At 44.0% G+C, this 20676-nt stretch overlaps 1 protein-coding gene across 6 annotated transcripts in view; it reads right to left on the bottom strand.

Annotated features, from left to right (window-relative positions):
- The window catches only part of dati (datilografo), a 1344633-nt gene that overhangs the window by 706948 nt on the left and 617009 nt on the right, over window positions 1–20676 (bottom strand). For all 6 annotated transcript variants that reach the window (XM_053784635.2, XM_053784636.2, XM_053784634.2 and 3 more), the window contains exon 3: window positions 20283–20594. In XM_053784635.2, coding sequence (XP_053640610.1) covers window positions 20283–20594 — 312 coding nt within the window. The remainder of the gene's footprint in view (window positions 1–20282; window positions 20595–20676) is intronic.

The raw sequence follows: 20676 nt of genomic DNA, 5'->3' as shown, positions 1-20676 counted from the left end.
TGGCACTAGTCACTGGATGAGGCACTCCACTGTGTGGTACTAGTCACTGGATGAGGCACTCTACTGTGTGGTACTAGTCACTTGATGAGGCACTCCACTGTGTGGCACTAGTCACTGGATGAGGCACTCCACTTTGTGGCACCAGTCACTGGATGAGGCACTCCACTATGTGGTACTAGTCACTGGATGAAGCACTCCACTTTGTGGCACCATTCACTGGATGAGGCACTCCACTATGTGGTACTAGTTACACAGTGGAGTAACTGGATACTTCAGTAGTGTCAGCCGGAGTTGGAAGACTTTAGTAGTGTCAGTCTGAGGTGGAAGACTTCAGTAGTGTCAGCCTGAGCTGGGAGATGTTAGTAATGTCAATCTTATCTGGGAGACTTCAGTAGGGCAGTGAGGATTTTTCAGGGCGGAGTTGAGGAAGATAGTATCACTATTGTGTTTCACAAATATAATAATAATAATAATAATAATAATAATAATAATAATAATAATAATAATAATAAATAATAATCATTAATTTCTACAAGTATACAGGCCTATCTGACATCAAGGACATGCTGCTATATTATAAAAAGCCCCTTGTTATGCAGAGCATTTCGGGCAAAATAATTAAATTTTATCCCATGGATGCGACCCACACCAGTCGTCTAACACCTAGGTACCTATTTTACTGATAGGTGAATAGGGACAGCAGTTGTCTTAAGGAAATACGTCCTAATGTTTCCACTCGTACTGGGGATCGAATCCCTGACTTCAGTGTGTGAGCTGAGTGTTCTAGCAGTCGAGTTACCGACCTAGCATCTGACCTGTATCTCATTTCTGACCTCTGACTCTGTGATAGTTGTGTTTCATGTTCAATATGGGAGTTGGATTTGACGAACAATCGCATCTGTATTCCCTGGACAACAGGCGACAGAGATACATAATAATATACACTTGGAAAATCCTAGAGGGATTAGTACCAAACTTGCACACGAAAATCACTCCCTATTATTATTACTACTACTATTACTATTACTACTACTATTATTAGTACTATTATTATTACTACTACTACTATTACTACTACTACTACTACTACTACTTGCAGTACTGTGAAAATGTATGATATTTTTGTCTTGAAAAATGGATTTCCTAAGGGTTATTGTTATTTTTGGTAGAAAGAGAGAGAGAGAGAGAGAGAGAGAGAGAGAGAGAGAGAGAGAGAGAGAGAGAGAGAGAGAGAGAGAGAGAGAGAGAGAAAGAATAACACAGCGGGAAGACGAGTTATGGACGAGGGAGAATGAAGGGAGAAGAGGGCAATGAGAGAGTCAGAGAAGGGGAAACAGGACAAGAAAAAAAAAAAGAGAAGATGGAAAAATTAACGGGGGACAAGAAGAATTATGACTGGATAGAAGAGGAAGAGGAGAAGGAAGAGGAGAAGGAAGAGAAGGAGGAATAGAAATTGAAAGTGGTTGAAGATAAAAGGATAGGTAGATAAAGAGGAAGAGAAAAGGTAGGAAGAGTAAAAGAAAAGGTAGGAACATAAAAGAGAAAGGGAAAGACAAGGAAGAGAAAGATAATGAGAATGATAAAGACAGAAATGACAAGAAGGAACAAGAAGGAAGAGGGAAAAAAGAGGAAGAGGAGAAAGCAAAAGAAAGTCAAGAAAAATAAAAAAAAAAAATTACGAGAATTAAGAGGAAAATTTAGCGGAAGAGAAAACGTAGGAAGATAAAAAAAAGAGGGGGAAAGAAATGAGGAGGAAAAGAAAGGAGGAGGAAAAGAAAGGAGGAGGAAAAGAAAGGAGGAGGAAAAGAAAGGAGGAAAAGAAAGGAAGAGGAAAAGAAAGGAAGAGGAAAAGAAAGGAGGATGTAAAGAAAAGGAGGAAAAGAAAGGAGGAAAAAAGTAGGAAAAGAAAGGTGGAGGAAAAGAAAGGAAGAGGAAAAGAAAGGAGGAGGAAAAGAAAAGAGGAAAAGAAAGGAGGAAAAGAAAGGAGGATGAAAAGGAGGATGAAAACAAAAGGAGGAAAAGAAAGGAGGAAAAAAGTAGGAAAAGAAAGGTGGAGGAAAAGAAAGGAAGAGGAAAAGAAAGGAGGAGGAAAAGAAAAGAGGAAAAGAAAGGAGGAAAAGAAAGACGGAGAAATTGGAGGAGGATTTCAGAAGAATAATGACGGAAACATTTTGAAAGCATCAAAATTCATTAGTTTTCTTCCAATATTTTCTCCCCAGACAAAGCTGGAATCAAGTAACGAAAAAAAGACGCAGAAATGCGTCCGAATACGCGTTATTACAACGGAACGGCCGAACTGACGAACGAACAGACGGACGAATAGAACAACCAAGTTAACGAATGGAAGTAAGAACGGCGTACGACGGGACTAATTGACGAATTGAAGTAATGAACGCGTACAAACGGAACGAACGTGACCAAACGAATGGTTACACTAAGAGAACGGCCAAGCAAATGAAGAGACGTTCAATCGATGCACGAACGTACTACTGAACGCAGGCAGGGGAATGAACGTGTACGAGCGGACAAGCCACCGTACAAACGGAAGAATGGGCCTTTTCGAACAGGTGAACGAGAGTACAAACAGACGAATCAGAGATGCGCGAATACAACAACAGAACGGACGACTGAGGTCCGTGGAAGCGATCGAGCTGACAGGTGAACGGACAAAGCAGCTGAATTGTTATATTATCATTGTAGCAGAATTATTATATTATAATTGTAATAGAATTATATTATCATTGTAATAGAATTGTTATATTATCATTGTAGCAGAATTATTATATTATCATTGTAATAGAATTGTTATATTATCATTGTAGCAGAATTGTTTTTATCATTGTAACAGAATTATTATATCATTGTAATAGAATTGTTATATTATCATTGTAGCAGAATTGTTATCATTGTAACAATTGTTATATTATCACTGTAGCATAATTATATTATCATTGTAGCAGAATTGTTATATTGTAATAGAATTGTTATATTATCATTATAGCAGAATTGTTATATTATCATTGTAATAGAATTGTTATATTATCATTTTAGCAGAATTGTTATATTAACAATGTATCAGAATAGTTATAAAAATGGAATAGGCCTACGTACGAACAACACAAAAACACTATTTTTTTCACTCATATTTCAAGGTGAAGAGGAACAAAAAATTATCAGCTATGAAACAATTATTCAAAATAATACACAAAAATTAAAAAAATACAACAGATGAGAGCAAAGGATTGATGTCTTGATATATTTCGAAAGGAATTTTTTTTTTCAGCCTACTGCCGTACCTGTTGCGGAAGATACGTATGGAAAGGGAAATTAATATGCATCTTTTTTTTTTTTTTGGATTCCAACACACACATTGAATTACTCCTTCGTGATAAAGTTGATAATTTAGCCAAGAAAATATCTCTGAAAGGAAGTGTTAGAATATAACTTTGTGTATAGCTGTGTCTAGATTTTAGGCATAATATTGGAAGAGAAGTAAATAATGAATGTATCATAGGAAGACAGTCAGAAGCCTGGGCAGATCTAGGCAGATCTATCACTTACTATGAACGTAGATAAGTATGTTTACGGAGCAACTTGCAATGTGGACAGACTGACTGATGTTGCAGTAGCCTGGCTCAGGCTTAGTTGTAAGTACTTCTAGCAGTCTGGCAGACACACAGACCATTAAACCACGTATGTGGCCACCCTTATGGTCACTTTCATCAACACTATGTGCTTTGCTATCCACTTATTGAGGAACATAGACATAGACATAGACATTATAGTAACTTACTGCATTTTCCGGCATATAAGACGCACCATTTTTCACAAAACAGTCTTGGAAAATTAACCTGCGCCTTATACGCTCAAGTCAGGGCTAAGGGTAGGCTTTAATTACTGATTTACAGTTATGATGCTTCTGTCGTGCGCCTTATATGCCGGATAATACGGTATGTGAAACATCGGTCCTAGTCGGGCCGAAACGTCGTCGTAAGCTTCTCTCCCCTAAGTACGGGCTATTTGTTTATTATTCCAGTCGCGGTATTATGCCATTTAAGCAAACATCCTAAATTTCCTTACTACAGGTAAGACAACCGGGGTTAGGTATCTTGATGTACTCGTGTTAATTTTCTCAAGGCCTAGTTCTTAGGCCTATGATGTCTCCGTATGCTCTTGCGCAACAGTCCACAGGATGGAGATGAGGTGTACAAGAAACTAACCGCATGGGCGGCACAATCAAAATACGAGTGGAGGGAGGGGAAGAGGGTGAGGGGAGGGGAGGGGAGGGGAAGTTAGGGGAGGGGAAGTTAGGGGAGGGGAGGGGAGGGGTGGTGGTGATAGCTGTATTTTTTTTGGATGAGAAAAGGAATCAGGAAAAAAATAATTGCTTAAATAATAAACACGTTTCAGCAAGATAATTAATTATATTATCACTGTAGCATAATTGTTATATTATCGTTGCAGCAGAATTATTATATTAGTGTAGCAGAATTATTATATTATCATTGTATCAGAAATGATACATTATTACGGGAAAAATATTAGCATTGATGATAAACACCGACGCCAGCACCGACGTCAGCACCGACGCCAGCACCGACGTCAGCACCGACGCCAGCACCGACGCCAGCACCAACAACTTTAGCACCGACGCCAGCGTTGACAACTCTAGCACCGACGCCAGCACCAACAACTCTAGCACCGACAACTCTAGCACCGACGCCAGCATCGACAACTCTAGCACCGACGCCAGCATCGACAACTCTAGCACCGACGCCAGCACCGACAACTGTAGCACCGACAACTCTAGCACCGACGCCCAGCACCAACAACTCTAGCACCGACGCCAGCACCAACAACTCTAGCACCGACGCCAGCACCAACAACTCTAGCACCGACGCCAGCACCAACAACTTTAGCACCAACACCAGCACAATTACCTTTGACCCTCACCGACGCTAATATCGACGCCAACACTGAACAACAGCACCGACGCCAACACTTACATCGACGCCGAGGTGAACTGCGTCTACTACAACAAGACAGAGAGAGAGAGAGAGAGAGAGAGAGAGAGAGAGAGAGAGAGAGAGAGAGAGAGAGAGAGAATGAAGTCGGTCAGTGGGATAGGACCTTTATGCTTGGGGACAATAGACTGCATTATGGAGCCAGAATTTCGCGAGCATCTATTGAAATCAAATAACTTGGTTTATTACAATCACATTTTTTTTTCAAAACTGTAAACGCTGTGCTTTTTGTGTGGGTCAAAAATGCCCAGTCCATGGAATACTAGACAAGGCTTTATTTTATCCAGCATGATTGAACAATGATCTACGCTAAACAATACCGTGGAAAAAAAGAATCCCCAGCGATACAGGTATTAAATGTCGGGAAATCATGTGCCCTTCTCTTAGGCCACCAACTGATTGGTGTCTGAGCCGGGAATCAGTCGCCAAACTTTAAACGAATTAACCTGGACAACGCTAAGCTTCAATCTGTAGCCGGGGCTCTCTACACGATACCGCACATTTTACAATTGTTGCATGACACTCACACACACACACACACACACACACACACATACATACATACACACACACACACACACACACACACACACACACACACACACACGGGCGCGTGCAAGCACGCAGGCACGCGCACACTTGTGGGTTATTTGTGTATTGTTAGCGTTCAGTACTGACAGATAGATGAATTTGACATTTCTGTAATACTTGCATCTCTTCTTAACGAGGTTAGGGGACGGATCACCTCACAATTACCTCTCCACCTCCTCCTCTCCTCAAGAAGCTCGTTGCCAAGGCGAGTGAAGATGCCGAAGCTGTTGCACATGTGTCTTATTCACCAAGTGAATTAGTCACATGTGCAATATATGCCTTATTCACATGGCAAATCTTGTCTCACAAACCTGCTAAAGATCTATGACAAAGTAACAGAAATGAGGCAGGAAAATGATAGACGAGTCGACTAACAAGCTTGAACTGCAAGACTCACTGGAAGTAAACAACGACCTTAAAAGAAGATTCTGTAGTGGAGGGACACTTAAGTTGTCGTATTTGAGCGCCTCTACGAAGACAGTGATTATGTAGGAGTGATGATGAAAGTGTTGAATAATGATGAAAGTTGTTTTTCTTTTTCTGAGTCACATATCCATGGGCCAGTGGCAAGAGATGGAGGAGGGGATAAACCAGACAGACCCCTCAAGCATTGAAACGATGAATGGAGAAGAGGGGGATAACACCTGATGGAAGGTGATACACCAAAGGCATCAGGACGAGATGGAACATCAACCATGACCATCATGAAGAGGTGAAATACCATGCAAGACACTCACACAAGCCTTCAAGAAATTATCAGTGACAGGGGAAGTGTAGAGAACGAACTGAAGATAACAAACGTTGCACAAGTTTTCAAGAAAAGGCAACAGGTTGGAAGCTCTGAACTACAGACCAGCGTCCCTATTTTGCCTACCCTGGAAATGCTATCAAATATTTTGAATGCAACTCATAGGAAAGAGTACAAAAAGGCACAATACAGTGACTGGAACAATACATAAATAAGCCTCACATGGGAGAGAGGAGCTTATGACGACTTTTCGGTCTGATTTGGACAGACAAATAAAAAAAACATGAAAAGTTCTTGCGTGGGCGAAACTTGTGTCTCTATATGAAATTTCGCTCTGTTTTTACAGTATTTTTACTAGGAAAAAACGCAGGTGGAACACTGAAAATATATGATCCTCACAGAAAAACCAACATGAATTCAGAAATGTTAAGTCGTGGCTAAGAAACCTTCCCAAAAATGTAGAAGAATATAAAGATAGATTTGTGAACTTACAGTGATGTATAGTAGACTGAGAGTGACTCACGCCATTGCAACAACACGACAGCAAACTAATCAGGGAATGTATGGGGTTTGAACCCATGACAAGGGAATCCTAAAACTCACAGGCCAGAGTGTTAACCACTAGTGCTAGTCAACCCAAGGAATCGTGGAGGCTCAGTCCACCGACCGCTAAAAAGTGATTTCTGATCAGTCTGAGGAACTCAAATTATTTCCAAGGCCTTCACTGGTTGTTATTCGGACCATTCCTCAAAAAGAAAATCCCCTTATTTTACTGGACACTTTATCATCGACTTGATAACCTGGGAACAATCCTCAGAAAATTCCTTTGGTTTCAGAGTATGGCATACAGCATGCCTGAAATGCCCTAGAAAACACCATCCTTAACGAAGATTTCCTGAAACTTCTACAGATGACAGTGTGGGAGCGATAGAACGTTCTGAAATCAGTAGCAGGAGGTCGTGGGGAAAAGGGGGAACCAGCAGGTTGAAAGGGGTCGGGCTAGCAGGTCGTAGGAGGCGGGCCAGCAGGTCGGAGGATCAACACTCCGCCATTACATACTCCTCCGAAGGGAAAAAAATTAGAATCCCCACCCTCACAGTCAACCACAGACCGAAATGAAATCTTCCAGTTTATTTTATTCGTCTGCTCACACGTGAATTTAGTTTCCGACCAGAGCGATATTGAGAACCACAACTGATTGGAAAAACGCAATAAGAAGCATAGGAGAACTGGGTGTGTCGCCCTAAGGGTGGTAGGAGCTCCAACGATAAAGGTTTATGGAGAGCCAGCATTGTGGACGATAGCAACGGGAAAGATACCAACAGCAGGTAAACAGCCAATGCTGTTGTAAATTAATTTCAGTTTACAGGCAAAACTGCAGCTGATAGAAAACCACAACAAAGAAAATTACAGCAGATACAAGACTCCCGACGGACAATATTACAGCAGATACAAGACTTCCGACGGACAATATTACAGCAGATACAAAACTCCCGACGGACAATATTACAGCAGATACAAGACTCCCGACGGACAGTATTACAGCAGATACAAGACTCCCGACGGACAATATTACAGCAGATACAAGATTCCCGAAGGACAAAAGACTAGAAGAATACAAATAACAATACAGACGATGGGACAACTTGCAACACAAACTGCAAATGAAACAAATTGTTCTAAAGAGACGTTTCCGTCTTTTTCGAACGATTTTCAAGAAGCGACTTAGTCGAAGATTGATCGAAACGTCGTTCACGCTTCGCTATCAATTTTGGAGTTAAATACGGAAGTCTTGAAGCGTAAGTTGCTGCCATAGATACGTTTGTCTTTTTTTTTTAATTATTCTGGTAAAAAATGCTCTTGATCCAAGGATTTTAAGATATTCCTCGCGTCCACGGATCAAACCTAATTACCTCCCATTTCCGGGGTGCTGTACGACCTCTGCAGATCAAGCAGAGACATCGTATATTTGCGAACGATGAGAGAAGCGGAAAATCCGCACTGATTATACAACTCTTGTGAAACGAGAGGTGGATTCAGCTGAAGAGAAAACAATCCCAATTCTTTGGATCAAAAGACCTCGAATGGCCTTTAGATTTTCTTTTAGCTTTTTTGCCGCCGAAGTGACTAGTTTATTGTGCACTTTATGGTCAGGGATGGTCAGTCCTTCAGCTTTGAAGAAGTGTTTTTGAGGTGGTTAGACCCGCAATCTTGAAGTAGTAGGTAGCACTGAGGTGGTCAGTCCCACAGTTTTGGTCTTCATTGCTCTGGCTTGTGTGTGGGGCATATCACCCAGGATTTAACCTGGTGTACCTGGCTATATTTAATGTAGAGATCGTCGTACAAGGGTGACCTGACCTCTGCAGGGATGGAACCTTCCTGAATTATACACCAAACTAATGTTTTTCCTGACCAGCTACACAGAGTCGGCGTCCACACGAAACTTCTACATCCCCAGACAGAGAGAAAGCGTCAGCTTCCACAAGAAACTTATTTTCTTTCCCAGACACAGAATGTGTGTGTGTGTGTGTGTGTGTGTGTGTGTGTGTGTGTGTGTGTGTGTGTGTGTGTGTGTGTGTGTGTGTGTGTGTGTGTGTGTGTGTGTGTGTGTGTCAGCGTTCACACGAAACTTATACTTCTCCCTCAGCCAGAGAGAGTCAGCGTTCAGAGAGGTGAAATTTGGATCGAGGAAACGGAAGGGCGAATTATTTATTGAATCCCATCTGTTGCAGCTGGAGAAGACAACTGGAATGCTTGAATGCCCAGTGACAAGACAACGGGAATGTTTTAATGCCCAAAGACAATACAACGGGAATGCATCAATGTCCAGCGACAAGACAACGGGAATACCTCACTGCACAGACAACGGGAATGACTCAGTGCCCAGCTACAAGACAAGGGGAATACCTCACTAACCAGGCAACAAGAATTTCTCAGTCCCCAGCTACAAGGCAGCAGGAATACCTCAGTGCACAGACAACGGGAATACCTCACTGCACAGACAACGGGAATACCTCACTGCACAGACAACGGGAATAACTCACTGCACAGACAACGGCAATGCCTCAAAGACCTAATGTAGATTTTATTCAGTAAAATGTCTTTATAAAGACTTTCGATTTTTTTTACCCCAGTATGTGGGTGGGGAAGGATCTTGGCAAGCGAGAAGACAGGGAAAGCAAAGAAGAAAATCCACCAATAGACAAGAAAATGATGAAAAAGTAATTTTATCGCCTATCACACCTTGATAAAAACGATAAAATATACTTAGAGAAAAAAACAATGAGAAAATGGACAATTTTCCCAACACTTACACTCTTGACAATGACAATAATATACAAGAGGAGGCAGAAGAAGCAGCAGAAGAGAAAAAGATAAAGAAAAAGAAGAAAGGGAGAGACGGGAAAGGGAAGAAAAAAGGAAAAAGAACGGTTCCGAAACTGAATAATCCAGTCATGTACATGTGTTGTCCAAACAGAGGAAGAAGGTATCAATGGAGCCGAGCTGAACGCTGGCTGTCACTACAAGTCGCGGACCATTTCTACGTCATGGCCCGACACATCCGTAATGAATTTGCCATGAAGATGCATTATTTTGCTGGTCTACGGGAGACACGAGCTGCCGGCCCTAGTGGAGACTGCTGTATAATGCAGCCGGGAGTATTTTTGGTCTCCGTGAGGGGAAGGCAGTTAGGGAGGCGGGTCACCATGAATTTAGCAGGTCTCTCTACAGTCGATAAGGGGCATTTAGAGGGCGAAACGCGGTTAAATAAAAGGCTTACATAAGAAAGAAGTAGAAGATTAAGACACATGATGGACTGAACAGATCGACTCCAGGCTGAGGGACTGATTACCTCAACTCCTCCTCTCCTTGCACCTTTCTGCCTTGTATTGGGCTGATGAAGCCACTGTGTGCCGAAACGTTTCCTCAGTAAAGATTCCCATATGTTGCATGTCTTAATCTTCAACTTGTCGGTTTTTAAACCATTTATGACACATGTACACAGGCGAAACCCATTATAAATGTTACCCAAGGAACAGGTAGGTAAACGGACACAGATGCAACTGTGACATTTTATTATGGCGAAACGTTGCCATAATAAAATATATCTGATACAGTGTTTCGAAAATGTGCCACACCGGAACGTAGATGACTATGACACATGCACAGTACTTAGGTCTCTTTATTGTGGAGGCTTTTCACTAAGCCAGTGGTTGTATTCTCTGTACTAGTTAAATAAAGCCACTGGTTGGCAAAACGTCTTCACAGTAAAGATACCCAAGTGTTTCACATGTGTCTCTCTGAAGTGGGTGAAAATACACGTGAAATAAGAACATAAGAAACACTGCAGCAGGCCTACTGGCCCATGCGAGGCAGGTCCAAGTCACCCACCGACCCAAGCCTAGTACGGCAGGTCACACCCACTCATGTATTTATTTAACTTATTTTTAAAAGAACACAACGTTTTAGCTTCTACGACGGTACTGGGGAGTTTGTTCCACTCATCCACAACTCTATTGCCAAACCAGTGCTTTCCTATATCCATCCTAAATCTGAATTTTTTCAACCAAAAACCATTGTTGAGAGTCTTGTCTTGGCTAAATATTTTTAGCACGTTATTTACATCCCCTTTACTTATTCCTGTTTTCCATTTATTTAAGGGAGCTAGTCACTCATTGCCCTCTGCTATCTCTCTCTGTTTGTTGATCAGTTGCTCTGCCTTTACTAGCAACTTTGTTTTGAATATTGTCTTTTAAACATATCTCTGAGGTATCCTGGTAATATATGCTGTTTTCAACCCTAGACAAGTTATCAATGACCCCCCCCCCTCAATCGAGTTGGCTAATGCAACCACTCCAGCTCCAGAGAGATGTACCCCATCTCTTGCATACATATCACCATGCCATAGAATTTGTTCCAGTTATCAATGAATGGGATTGCAAGTTCCTTGCACTACCTGTCTGGCCAGCAATTTATACCAATTGCCTTAGACATCCATTCATTGCCCACTCCCCTTCTAGGCAAGATGCTACATATGAATGGGATCCCTTCCTTAGACCTGACTACATCTATGGCTGACCCATATATATCCAGCAGCTCCTGTCTCCTGTCCTTCTCAATGTCATTTCCACCAGCACTAAGACAGATAATGGGCTTGTTCCCATTACCTGACATAATATTATCCAACCTGCTGACTATGTCACCAACACCTGCTCCTGGGAGACACACACTGTCTGACCTTCCTGTCTCTGTTACAAAAAGCACAGTCCATATATCTTACCTGAGAGTCTCCCACAATCAGAATATTCTTACCTTGATTAGCAGGGGAGTCAGAGGTACCTTTAACCTCACTAACCACTGAAGTACACTCGTCCTGGAGAACAGAGAATCGATTTCCTACCTTCACATCTTCTCTATTAAACTTCCTTGCTTCTTCCTGAATTGTGAATCACTTGCCACTTAAAGTGGCTGCCACTCTCCAACTTACTGCTGGTAACCTTTGCATCCTTACCAGCTCCAACCATCTCACACTCACTTCCAAACCCATCTAGGTGAAGCTACAGCCTCCCGTTTTCCTCCTAAAGAAGTAGAACCTCCTTCAACACTTTAACCCGAGATTCTATAACACTACAGCAAGCCATGATGCTCTGTAACACCCCACGCTAATTCCCAGGCAGCTTAGGATAACCTCACGTGACCACTGACCTTAGCTTTTATTACTGCAATGTTTCACACAAGAGGAGCCTGATCAAATTACCAAGTTGAAGGTCCTCTTGAGTGAAACGTTGCATAGAAATGTGGCTCTCAGCCGACAAATGGTAGAAGACATTTATATTACAGAATCTTTTAGGACTACGACGTTTTGCCCACTGAAATACTTATCAAATTTCAGATAAAGCTCTCACGGGCAAAAGTATATTATTTTTTGCTCTGGTTATTATCCGAAGTGCTGTGAAATGTCCTAAATGTTGCAAAATTCCCTTAATGTTGCAAGATGTCTGAAATGTTGCTAAATTCCCTTAATGTTGCAAGATGTCTGAAATGTTGCAAAATGCCGGAAATGTTGCAATTCTTTTGAAAGTAAAGAACTCTGTATTCGTGTGCTCTCTTGAAAGGAGGGAACAACAACAGGAGCAACAGAAGCAACAGCAGAAACAGCAGATGGATTAGCAGCAACAGTAGCTGAAGCAGCAGCAGTAAGGACGCTTTAACCTGATAAGGATTAAAATGTCCTGCCATTTTGCCTGACTGGATGGGTGGGCGGCTTTGGGTTGGGGGGGGGGAGGGATAGCGGGCGGGCGGGTGGGTTTTGGTGGGTGGGTGGATGGGCGGGATTGAGTGAGTGGGCGGGTGGGCGGTCTGGGAGCACACCACGCATAATTCATTGGCAAACGCAAGATTTCGGCCAGTTTAAATAGGCACGGGCGAGGGAGGAAGGAACTCTCAGAGAGAGAGAGAGAGAGAGAGAGAGAGAGAGAGAGAGAGAGAGAGAGAGAGAGAGAGAGAGAGAGAGAGAGAGAGAGAGAGAGAGAAAGAAAGAGATAAACCCGCAGGGGTTATGCAACTCTTTGGAAATGGGGAATGAGAGGCAATCAGATTTAGTCCAAGAGAGCAGCAATTCAAACTCCTTAGATCAAGATCCTTCCGTCGACATCAGTAGTTAATGTGTATGCAACTACAGCACGCTCCCTGGTGCACATATGCACGTTTTGCGCAAAGCAAACATACGCTCACAAATGTACACATAAAACCACAATGGCGCACACAGACGTACACACAAACACAAGAGGAAAACGAGGGGGGGGAGAGAGAAGGAATGGAATTGGTGAGGAGTGAGGAGTGGGGAGAGGGGGAGAGGGGGAGTTGAGGCAAGCAACTGACCCCTCGCATCATCGTGGGAGGGAGGAAACCTAGGATAAAAATCTCCTCCCTCCCCTCCCTCCTTCCTTCCCTCACCAGCCTTCTAAACGGCGGCCAAATGGATTAACTGCAACTTGAGCCCACAACCGGCCTGGCCCTGGCCGCAGTTTTGCCTGTCCGGCCAAACACCCGCCTGGTGAAGTGCTCGCCCCGCCCAGCTGAAAGACTGCGTAAGGTTGAAAAATAAAAACGGGAAAATTTCATGAGAGTAGACATTAGAGAACCTCCTTCTGAACTATTACCCGGCCCGGGAAGAGGCCGGGCAGAGAAGGGGGCCAGAGAGAGAGAGGGGGGCCGGGCTGAGAGAGAGGGGGCCGGGCACAAGGGTCGGGCAACCAACTGGAGGGTCGGGGAAAAATGCCGATCACTCAGTGTAAACACGACCTCCTGTTTGCATGTGTTAATTCAAATGTGGGAGTTTTTTCTCTCCTTTCTTGCTTTCCTTTTCTTGGTTCTTTATGATATATAAGAGACCTGGGCCGCTGTTACCTAATGTACTACTCTCTTAATATCTAAATACTGGCCAATGATATATATATATATATATATATATATATATATATATATATATATATATATATATATATATATATATATAACTAAGCAGGTGATACCACAATATGTATATGGCTGTGTGTGTGTGTGTGTGTGTGTGTGTGTGTGTGTGTGTGTGTGTGTGTGTGTGTGTGTGCGCGCGCGCGCGCGTGTAAGACATGTCAGTTATTTAAAATAACAGAAAATCCTACATACTGAGAAGGGACGAAAAACTTGCCTATTTCACTAATTTCCTTCTTATCATATAGTACTAAAAAGGTACGAAATGCTTAGATGGGAATTTACTGCACTATGGAGGCACTGTTCTCGTGATGGCGTCAGGTTTCCCCTGGCCCTCGTTTGTGTTCTCTCTGCATCAAATTAATTTCATCAGAACAAAGATGTACATATAAAAAATTTTATACGACAATCAGTTGCAGGAGTCAAGTGTAAACTTCGCCAATCAGAAACTTTGTATGCCACATACACACTAGCCAGTCACAACGCTCAGATGTCATCCACCCCAACCAATCATATCCATACCAGTCTATCATAACGCTCAGATATAACATCCACAACAGCCAGTCACAGTCCTAAGATGTCACATCCTCACCAGCCAACCAGATGCATCAAAATCCCGTCCCTTCTAAAACCATTTCGGCTACTGTCATATCACTGATGTCATTCATTACCCACAAGTTAATATTTTGTTAGTGGGATGGATTGTGAAGGACCTGCCTAGTATGGGCCAACAGGCCTGCTGCAGTGTTTCTCCTTTCTTATGTTTTTACTTGTGTGAAGCACTCGGGTATGCTTATTGGCGAAACGTTTCGCCAACAGGCTTCATCAGTCAAATAAAGACGAACTTGACACTGGGAACGGTAGAAGTAGATGTGGAAAAAAACACTCGTGTACAGTTCAGAACATCTATTGGAAACGTTTCTCTAATATTCTAAACTGTACACATGTGTTTTCTTCCACGTCTTGTGGGTATCACCATACCATTTCTCAGCAGTAGTATTGAAGTGATCAGTTAGTTACCCTTGGTAGGTGATGGTCAGTCTCAGACTTGAGGAACTGACTACCTACTACCAAGGCTGAGAGACTTATCACATCACGCTCATCTGTATCGACTGAAAAAATCTGTTGTGTCCAAGTGTTATCCATGTGCCTGAATCGTCATTTCGGTTACTACGCTTATCCACAACAAAAAAATATCAAGGTTGTGACGTCCTTAATATCTCTTGAGAGGAATCTAGTTCTCTTCCTGCCCCGACCTCAACACGCAGATCACCGGATAAAAAAGGTAATCGCTTCGTAGTCAGGAAATTGTCATATCAAATCTAAGGGATCCATTAATAAAAAATTATCTCGTGTCTGTTAATCCCAGCAAAACGAGGCAGGATTTCTCCGGGCCGGGTAATCCGACACGAGACGCTATGCTGGAAAGCATTTATTGACGAATGGATTACGTTTGAGGATTTGTCTCGGTTCTAATGACCAGGTAATGATAATGAAGAGGTTCCAGGAGCAAAAAAGAGTTGAAACCACTAATTGCATGAAGGATGAGTATGCCGTAGCTCAAGACGAGAGAAAATCACTAAGCACGGGCAAGAATTTTAAATTCTGAGGGATTAAACACATATCCAACACCTGGGTATCTTTATTTTAAGACATTTAGCCAACCAGTGACTTTAACAGTTCAATACAGAGACGATTTACGAAGACAATGGAAGACGAGGTACTCAATCCTTCGACCTGGAAGCCAGGGTTCGATACTAAGGTACGGAACACTGGCTTGCAGGCTAGGGGACTGATTACCTCTTTCTTCTTCCACCGTCTTCCGTGCACTGTCCTTCAAGACTGAGGGACTGGTTGGCGAAACGTCTTTAAACAGAGATACTCAGGAGTTGCACATGCAACAAATTCCTTGTCTTATCGGTATTATATAGCATTATTCTAATAATGCTATATAATAACAAATGCTGTCTATCTGTTGGCGTTCTGCCGAGCAATTAGCAGACATAGGATCGAGTCACCATCGGTTCTGAATTACCTACACGGTGTCAGCGGTTGGCATAAATTTAATAAAAATACTCTGGAAGAAAGCAAAAAAGGCTCTGGGTCTGAAAAATATAAACACATGATAGAACAAGGTACTACTGGAGCAACGTATCGCTCTGTGTAGGTATCAAGTCACTCTCTGACTTATGTTGGAAATGGTACAAAATACCGACAAGCTGATGATGAAAACACATGTGCAACTGTTGGGTATCTTTACTGCTGAAACGTTTCGCCTACACAGTAGGCTTCTTCAGTCAAATACTGAAGTAGAAGGTGTAGTAGTGAAATGAAAATGATGTAATCAGTCCAAGGTTGATGGACTGATTACACCATTTTCATTCCTCTGTACTGACTGATGAAGCCTACTGTGTAGGTGAAACGTTTCAATAGTAAAGATACCCAACAGCTGCACATGTGTCTTAATCACACTCTAACTTGATGAAAGATCTACGCAGAGCGAAACGATGTCACAACGGAAGACTAGTTCTGCGATGTTCTCAGTGTTGTTCACGTTGGATCATTTTGTATCTTCGGGTGAGGATGGCGAGGTTAAGAACAACAGTGGCACCTATGTGCCACTGATGCCATCAGTGTGCCACCAGTGTGCCATCGTAATGACACCCGCCATCACCCACCAATTCTCATCCACGGTAAAAATCTCCCCCGACTAGTGAGTGAACCCACCCTGAGCGTAACATTCAGGCTGTAGAAGTTCCAGCTGCCCTCCCCTTCCTAGGATCAAACCTGATTACCTTCCATTCCCCCCCCACTCACATTGTAAAGCCTTGAAAATGCTCCTGGGGAGCGAAATGTTGCCACAATAAAATGTCACATTAGTTGAACATGTCGTCTTGAGACACTGGTGCAACACACACACACACACACACACACACACACACACACACACACACAGTAGCATGACCTTCCGTCCAGTTTGAAAATTAGCGAAAAGTTGGCAAAGAAGCGAAACTGCAATTTCTTAATAGTCTTTCGAGAAGTTCCTGGAGACTGAAAGGCTTCCTCGCCCCCTTGCTCAAGGTCTTAAGAGGTCTCAGACCAGCATCTTTCTCCTCCTATTCGCTCAAGTTTCTTCAGGTCTCGGACCAGCGTCTTCCTCCCTTGCTCAATGTTTAAGGGTCTCAGACCAGCATCTTACTCCTCCTCCTCGCTCAAGTTTCTTCAGGTCTCGGACCAGCGTCTTCCTCCCTTGCTGAATGTTTTAAGGGTCTCAGACCAGCATCTTACTCCTCCTAGCTCAAATTTTATCAGGTCATAGACACACGTCTTCACTCGCCCCTTTATTGCGAAAGTTCCTTCAGGTCTCAGACCACCGTGTTCCCCAACACTTCACTCAAGTTCCCTCAGGTCTCAGATCAAATCCCCCTCACTCAAAGTTCTTCAAGTCTCAAGCTAAAGTGTTCCCCAACCTCTCACCAAAGTTCCTTCAGGTCTCAGGCCAACGTGTTCCCCAGCCCCTTTACCAAAGTTCCTTCAGGTCTCAGACCAACGTGTTCCCCAGCCCCTTCACCAAAGTTCCTTCAGGTCTCAGGCCAACGTGTTCCCCAGCCCCTTCACCAAAGTTCCTTCAGGTCTCAGACCAACGTGTTCCCCAACCCTTTCACCCAAGTTCCTTCAGGTTTCAGACCAACGTGTTCCCCAACCGTTTCACCCAAGTTCCTTCAGGTTTCAGACTAACTTGTTCCCCAACCCCTTCACCAAAGTTCCTTCAGGTCTCAGACCAACGTGCTCCCCTCCTCCCCTCCTTGCTAAAGTTCTTGTACCACGTATTGCTGATGATTATGTGGAAATGAGGACATTTCTGTTCCTGGTGGTTCACTCTGGGCACGTCCGTGCGTGCGTGGGAGTGTTTGCTTGGTGGAGTGGGTGGTGTCACCATCCTGGCACTGCCCTGCCAGTTCCCCTCCCTAACTGGCACCTTCGCTAACTGGCCCCTTCCCTGTCACTACCCCTAACTAGCACCTTTTCTAACTGGCACTGTTTCTGTCACCTTCTCTAACTGGCACCACCTCTAACTGGCACCTTTCCTAACTGGCACCTTCCCTAGCTGTCAATTTTTCTAGCTGGCACCTTCCCTAGTTGGCACCTTCCATAACTAGCACCTTCAATACCTGGCACCTTTCCTAGCTGGCACCTTCCATAGCTAGCACCTCCCATAGCTGGCACCTTCCCTAGCTGGCACCTTCCCTAGCTAGCACCTTCCCTAACTAGTACCATCCCTAGCTAGAACCTTCCCTAGCTAGCACCTTCCCTAGCTAGCACCTTCCCTAGCTAGCACCTTCCCTAGCTAGCACCTTCCCTAGCTAGCACCTTCCCTAGCTAGCACCTTCCCTAGCTGGCACCGTCCCAGTATTAGAGTAAGAACTTCATCCTTTTCTTCTGGCACCTCAAAAAAAGGGAGGGGGGTACCTCGATAGTGAAAGGCTCTTGATCCGAGGAATTTGAACTGACTTCCCCTTCCTCTGATCAAGCCCTGATTGCTGTTAATAGCTACGTCTGTGATCATGAGAAATAAATATGTGTGTTTTATGTACAAAAATAGTAACTGATATATAATGATTACTGATGATGATTGACCATGACGATGATGATTAATGATGATGCAGCAGCAGTAGAGAGAGGAAGGGAGGCAGCATCATTTTGAACTTAGGAGCGGTGCGCGCGCACACACACACACACACACACACACACACACACACACACACACACACACACACACACACACGGCACTAGAGAAAGGGAAATTTATACCAAGTTCGACACAGGAGAACTATGGCGAGGAGACCACTCACTTCTCCTTTATAATGGAGAAGGAAAGAACTGCAAGCAATTTCTTATGAGTGCTCTCCTGGTCTCCTGGGAAAGTTAGTTTCTGTGTTACTTCCGTCAGCGAGAGTGAGAGAGAAAGAGAGAGAGAGAGAGAGAGAGAGAGAGAGAGAGAGATAACATGCAAGAACGTGGGCATGGCAGATAGCATAGGACAAATGCTGTCTGCTGAGAGCTGTCTGTCTAGTTCTATATAGACTGTAGATAATGGTGTATTATCTAGAGTTAAAAAGCAGAAGGCTCTCTGCGAGAGAGAGAGAAAGAGCGAGAGAGAGAAAGTTGAACGTGAATGGAGGTGATGTACTTAGAAGAAAAAATGAGAGAGAGATGTGGAGAGGAAGAGGAACTTGATAAGTTAGAAGAGCGTGATGAAGAGAAAAGCAGAAACAAGAAAAGGTATAGGGAGGTATCTGAGACAGGTCACTGCTGAGAGAGGTCACCTCTGGGGGAGGAATCTGAGTAATGTCACTGCTGAGGGAGGTCACTGCTGGGGAAGAATCTGAGGAAGGTCACTGCTGGGGAGGAATCTGAGGAAGGTCACTGTTTGGGAAGGAATCTGAGGAAGGTCACTGCTGAGGGAGAAATCTGAGGAATGTCACTGCTGAGGGAGGTCACTGCTGGGGAGGAATCTGAGGAAGGTCACTGCTGAGGAAGCTGAGAGATCTGAGGAAGGCCACTGCTGAGGGAAGGATCTGAGAAACGTCACTGCTTAGGGAGGTCACTGCTGAGGGAGAAATCTGAGGAAAGTCACTGCTGCGAGAAGTCACTGCTGGGGAGGAATCTAACTAAGGTTACTGCTGAGGAAGGTCACTGCTGAGGGAGGGATCTGAGGAAGGTCACTGCCGAGGGAGGCATCTGAGAAAGGTCACTGCTGAGGGAGGTATCTGAGGAAGGTCACTGCTGAGGGATCTGAACGTCACTACTGAGGAAAACATCAGGAGGGGGGGCACTGCTGAGGAAGTGAGAAGGAATCACTCCAAATGGAATGAAAGCCAAAATGAATGAAGGAAAACGATGTACTGACTAAAAAGTGAAAACAGCAGTCGTTCATTCTCTGAACCGCGAGACAAGTCACGCTTCTGTCACAGACAGCGATGCTCGGAGGACTGATGCGAATAAACCCAGCCTGGAGCTGAGGACTTCTTGTAGATTACCCCTCAACATCCGCTAAACCCGTGTACGACAACGCAAGGAGTGGGAAGACTCGATCCTCCGTCCGCTAGAATTTTTAATTCAGTTTGACAACCTCTCCACTAGCTGGCTTACCTGAAGGTGTTACCGCTGATCCGACCACACCGTCTACAAGAGTCAGCCTTCACGAAGTCCAGGATCGTTGTTCTCACGATGTTGTCTACGGAGTGGAGAGACTGATGGGAGGTGGGGGGGGGAGGTTGAAGAAAAGTGGGTTGGGGGTTCTGATGCACAGTTAGGGTGAAGAAAGGTAAGGTGTGGGGGTTCTGACACACATTAGGGGATGGAAAATGGTGGGGTGTGGGAGTTCTGATACAAAGAGGAAAATAAACCAGCATATAACCAAAAAAAAAAAAAGAACTAACCTTGGAAGGATCGAGTCCTGGGGAGTGGGCGTCCTGGCGGTCGTGATCCTGACGAAGGTCGTGGGCACCCCAGTAGAGAGGCCGCGGAGGTTCTGACCCATGAGCTAGAGAAGGCGGGGATGAAGGCAGGTCAACCCGTGGGGAGGAAGGCCGTAGCAGTTGACTCATGGTCTGCTGGAGGAGGGTGTGGGCGCCCACACCGCCTGCTGCAGCAGCTGCAGCAGCCATGGCAGGACTCAAGCCGGATGGGAGTGACGGGCCGTTGTGGGAGGCGTCGCTGCTTCCTCCTGCAGTGTCCTCCTCAGCAGTCTCCTGCAAAAACAAGACTAAATTACTTTTCGTTCGTCTCCTGCAAGAACAAAACTAAATTACTCTTCGCTAGTCTCCTGCACGA

Source organism: Cherax quadricarinatus, chromosome 60 (assembly GCF_038502225.1).
Source record: "Cherax quadricarinatus isolate ZL_2023a chromosome 60, ASM3850222v1, whole genome shotgun sequence".
NCBI lineage: Eukaryota > Metazoa > Arthropoda > Malacostraca > Decapoda > Parastacidae > Cherax > Cherax quadricarinatus.
Note: the sequence above shows the minus strand (reverse complement) of the source record. Positions and strands in the feature narration are given on the sequence as shown.